Here is a 5,183-nt window from a genome sequence, read left to right as displayed (position 1 = left end):
GGTTTAGAACCTTGACATAATGCCAAGCCTTGGCTGCTTGATACTAACAATTCTCTCTCCCTCTTCAGCCATTTATATGTACTCCATGCCAAAGCCTCAAGATAACCCTTTGTGATAGTCATCCAGTTTTGTCAATGGGAAGACTGCATTTCAATACAGTTAAATAGCTAGTCCCTGGCTGGTAAATTAGCAGAGATGAGATGTAGTTAAGCTGACTGATTAAGCCCCTCCCTTTGTCCTTCTTACTTTTCACCTATAACAATGAGGATAATAACAATGCCTAAGCACCGGTGTTTGTAGGAATTAAATGAGATCATGTGTGTGAAAGTGCCAGGCACCCCGTAGACACTGCTTATGTATTTGTCTAGCATAGCGGTTTTCAACTGGTAGCAATTTTGCTCCCCACCTGCCCAACTGGGGTTTGCAGTAAGGGCCATATTTTTGATTGTCACAACTAGGGGAGTGTTATTGGTACCCAGTGGGTAGAGGCCAGGGATGCTGCTAAACATTCTACTCTGTAAAGGACAGCCCCCACAGCAAAGCCTATCCTGCCCCCAAAGTTAACAGTGGTGCAGCTGAGTCCCTGCTAGCAGCATCATGCAGGGGACTGGGGACCATGCACACTAACAAAGCTCAGCAGAACTTCACAAGCAACAGGCAGGTCTTGGTGACAAGACACTTTTAGATCTGGATCTTGGATCCACTACTTCCTTTCAGCAAGCTATTTACTCTGTCTGAGCCTCACTTTTCAAATGGGAATAACAGCACTTACGTCATCTGACTCTTAAGAGAGAGGCTCAGTGAGTTGGTCCCCAGCTCAGTGCTGGCACACGGAAACACACCGTTTTGGTATTATCATTTTTAATGAAAGGCACAGCAAGAAAGATGCTGGGAGAGAGAGACCTTGTTTTACTAAACTAGGTAAGAAGGAAGAGGAAATTAAGAAACATTGCAGTGACACTTAGTAATTGTCACAGGGTTATTCACGTTTTCCTGCTGCGCACCTCTATCCTGGACTGTATTCGTCATAAAGTAATTTCAACAAATTAAGTAATTGCTGAATAATATTCTGCTAACACAATGGAATTAATCACTTTTCACACCTTGAGATTTAGTAAGACACCAAGTTTCTCAAGTTGTAAAAGTTATTTTCATAGTTAACAAGACTGTTTTATTTCCTGTGGTGCTTTCTTAAGACAGGTTTTATTCAGAAGAAAGTGACTTAGGGATGCATCTAAAGCTGTCTGCCAAGGCTCAATACCATTTGTCTTTTTTGCCAATTCTTTTCTGAAAAGATCACAGTATTTTGCACAAACATTGACTGAGATTTTAAAATCTTTTGTATGACACTGGTTTCAACTTTCTCACATGTAGATTTTCTTATGATCAGTCTTGCTTGCTTGAATAGAGGCAGCTCTCCTCTGCAACATAACCAGTAGCAACATCTTGCATTATCTGGGTGCTGTTCTCACGGGACATTTTTGCCAGCCAGTCTGCAAAGGGCTCCCCCCGACCTTTTTTTTTCCCAGTGGCTCACTTCCCACCCACTCCTTCCTCCTCTGCCCCTCAACCACCCTGATATGCCACATGTCCTCTCTGCCACTTCATGGCTGGTTAAAACATTTCTCTGACTTTCCTCAAATCTCCCTCAGATGAACAAATCAGACTCCTCTCCAGGGTGCCTTCAGATGCCATTCATCAAACCTGCTATTCAGGGAAGAGATTTGCTTGGAAACATCATACCTTCACCATTTCCTTGCATGTGGGTATAGGCAGTGGGGAAGCACAGGGAGGCAGAAACCAACGGAGCCTGTGGGTGGAACAGGGGGAGGGAGGGGAAAGAGGTATACAGCTTGTAAGGGAAAGGGCAATCATCAGGCAAATAGATGGGCCAACAAAGTGCATGGGACTCACAATCCTAATGGCTTCCATATGTGGAAGCCATTTACACATATACATAAAACACACACACACACACACACACACACACACACCCCTGCAGTGGTCTCAAGGCATATTATGTATTTTCCCTCTGAGCTATCTAACAAGCTGTGAAGAAGTAAAAAGTGGAAGAATATTGTCATCCCCACCCTCTCAGATAAAACTTTGATGCAAAGAGGTTATAACTTGCCCAGTTTCTTCCTCCCAAAGCGGTTGAAGAACGGGAAAAAGAAAGAAGGGAAAGGGACCTCGAGTTTGCTAAATTTAAGTCTCTTACATCAGAAATTTGCAAGAAAAGTCCACAGAAAAAGATATCAGGTAGAGCAATGAGAGGCCAAAAGAAGAGAACAACGGCACTGATAGGAGTGGCAGAGATAAAGAGATGGAAGAGGGAAGGGAGCCAGAAAAACCTAAGAGGAAGAGTGACAGAGAGAGCTCCACACCCAAGGACAAGCGGAGGGGAGGTCCCCAGTGGCCACTGGCCTCACGTCCTCAATACCATTCTCACCTAACAGGGCAAAGAGATCACATGGGAAACCGTCCTATACAAAACACTCAAATCAATAACAACATACTTCTGCTCCATTCTTTTCAATATAGGCTTTAATTCATAACGCACTCAAAGGGGGCGGAAGGGGAGGGACCAGGGCACTGTTTGCTAGGAGCAATTACACTTAATACACTGACCTTTTGATGAAAAGCTGAAGAAGGGACAGGTGGCTACAAAAGCCATCTCCTGCCCCTTCCGCCATCCCCATCCCATTCTCCAAACCCCGTCTTGGTTTCTTGGCTCGTCTCATCCGGTAAGAGCCTACCAACGGCTTTTTTTTTTTTTTTCAAACACGAGGCTGTGATTAAAACAACCCCCCACTTCTCTTATCGTTTTCTGAAGTTTCTTTTATTTAATTGAATTTTTAAAAATCCCTTTTCCTCTCCACGTGCATTTTCCCATCGTTCTTTACGCGGGAGCTCCCCACATCAGTCTCTATTGGGAGGGGAGGGCACCTCGCACTCAGTCCCGGTGCGCCCCCTCCTCCCCGGGCGCCCCTTCCCAAACCCCGTCGGCTCTCCAAAGGCTTGAGTAGGCAGTGCGGCTGTAGCCCGCGCTGTAGTCGTAGGACACCTGTTGGGGCAGCGGCGGCGGGGGCAGAGCGCAGTCTGAGAAGAAGGGGGCGAGAGTGGCCAAAAGGCCAGGCCCGTCCTCCCCGCCTGGGGAGTCCGCGGCCGCGGGGTACAGGGGGCGCAAGGGCTCGTTCAAGGTCAAGCCGCCGCGGGGGGCAGCTAGGGGCGGCTTCTTGGTTGGGGGGCAGCCCGCGGCGCTCCAGGGCTCAGGGTACAGGAGGCTCCCCACCATCGCCGGCGGCGGCTCAAAGAGTCCGGGCTCCAGCTCCGGGGGTCCCCGCAGGGCAGCGGCTCCGGTGGGGAACACATCTAAGGACTCCGCGGCGAGCAAGACGCCCGCCTCGGTGCCGGCGCCGTAGTCGGGCCCCAGCAGCTCGAAGAACTCCACTGCCTCGGCGCCCTTCTCCAGGTCTCCCAAGCTCACGCCGGGCCCCGACGGGCCGCACACGCCGCCGCCCGCCCGGGACGGTTCGGTGAAAAAGGACGGGGGTAGATTGCGGGCCCGCAGCGGGACCTTCCTGGCGCCGGGGACCAATGGACCCCCCGCGAGGCCGGCCGCGTCCCCTCCTGCACCCCCAGCGCCGGCTCTGCCGAGCCCAGCCGCCGGCGCCGCTACTGTAGCCCCCGCCGACTCGGCGCCTCCGGGGACGTGGCGCAGCGAGTCGAAGAGCGCGGCCAGGCTGCGGCTTTGCAGGCTGGCCGCCGCAGCGGCCTGCGACGCCTCCCGCCGGGGGGCCGCCTTCCCGTGGGCTGGGACCGCGACTGTCTGGGAGCCGGCGGCGACGAGCGGCCGCTTGGCGGGCGTGTCGGAGGCGCCCGGGGAGGGCGGGCCCGGGGGCGCGGTACCCATGAGGCCGCTGCAGCGCTTAATTTGCTTCTGCAGGTACTTGCGGTGGTTCACCTTCCGCTTAGACTTGCCAGGCTTGTCCAACGCCAGCTTGATGTTGCTGGACGCCGAGTCGATGAAGCTGAGCAGGTCGCGGGTGGCCTCGCGCACGTCCCCGCCCTCGGCGCCAGCCAGCAGCGCGCCCGCCGGCGTCCCGGTCTCCTCGTCCTCGAAACAGCAGCCCTTGTCCAGGGCTCCAAACGCGCCCCCCAGCCCGTCCGGGGAGCCCCCGAAACCGAACGGGACGAAGGGGTGCGTGCTGAGAAGCGCCGCTTGGACTGCCATCGCTGCGGCTCCCCGGCGGCCCGCAGCGCGGCCGGTGCGCCCCCGGCCGGTTCCCGCCCGCGGCCCAGGCCTGGCTCCCGCCCTGGCGCGGTGCGCGCGGCGAAGCCTCCTCGCTCCGGGCCGGGCTTGCTGCTCGGCCTCCCGGGGGAGCTCATTAGGTCTTGTAAGCGAGGGGCGGAGGGAGGGAACGCGCGGCTGCCGCCCCGGTGGCGGAGGGGAGGGGCTTACTTAGCGGGGCTAAGCCGGGGGTGGGGGGTCGCGTTTTTCGTTTTCAGGGCTTTCTCAAGCTCATCGCCTTAACCCCTTAGTTTCCCTTTGCCCCGCGCGTTTCTCTTGGCTAGCTGCGACAGCAAGACGTGAGAAGGTCCTCAATCTCCAGCTCCTGTACAGTCTCACCCTGGCTTAGGGAACCCAACCCACCGGAGGTTGAGAAGGCCAGAATCCAGACACGTCGGTTTCAGTACTAGCTCTGGTAACAATAATAGCCATCAGCTACTGGGAGCTTGCTTATTGCCAAGCACTGGCCATGCATTTCCTCATTTAATCTTTAAACAATACTCCTGTGAAGTACTTATTATTATCACCATCTAACAAATACGGAAACTGAGCCTCAGAGATTCAGTGAGTTGGCCAAGGCTATCTCCTGTCCAGTCTGACTCCAAAGCCGTTCCTAAGCCCTTGACAAAATTGTTCTCTGGCCTCGGGATGTTCATCTATCAGATGGGGGAAGGAAACTAATGTCTCTTCAAGCTCTAGCCTTGGTCCTAAGATTCTAACTCAAGTTTCTGTAGGACTGTCAAGTCTGGTGTTTTTCCTTCGAACCCTTCATTGTTACAGGTAACAGTTTATAGCAAATTGAGGCCAGTACTTGACCCATCTTTTATTAGCAGTAGACAGACAGGCAAGGGAGGCAGTGGCCACTAAGCTACCTGGAATTTGAGAGACAGCC

The 5,183-nt window shown here is 53.5% G+C and overlaps 1 protein-coding gene across 1 annotated transcript; it reads right to left on the bottom strand.

The window, feature by feature from the left end:
- Positions 1–2,823: 2,823 nt before the first annotated feature.
- On the bottom strand, positions 2,824–4,363 carry FAM181B (family with sequence similarity 181 member B). The gene has a single exon (XM_006220319.4). It carries the CDS (start codon positions 4,232–4,234, stop codon positions 2,954–2,956), a length of 1,281 nt encoding a protein of 426 aa, XP_006220381.2. The 5' UTR covers positions 4,235–4,363; the 3' UTR covers positions 2,824–2,953.
- Positions 4,364–5,183: the final 820 nt, after the last annotated feature.

This window comes from Vicugna pacos, chromosome 10, assembly GCF_048564905.1.
Source record: "Vicugna pacos chromosome 10, VicPac4, whole genome shotgun sequence".
NCBI lineage: Eukaryota > Metazoa > Chordata > Mammalia > Artiodactyla > Camelidae > Vicugna > Vicugna pacos.
This window is presented reverse-complemented; position numbering and strand designations above follow the sequence as displayed.

Excerpts from the sequence above, each read along its gene's own strand:
- FAM181B (XM_006220319.4), bottom strand. The coding sequence starts at position 4,234 with ATGGCAGTCCAAGCGGCGCTTCTCAGCACGCACCCCTTCGTCCCGTTC.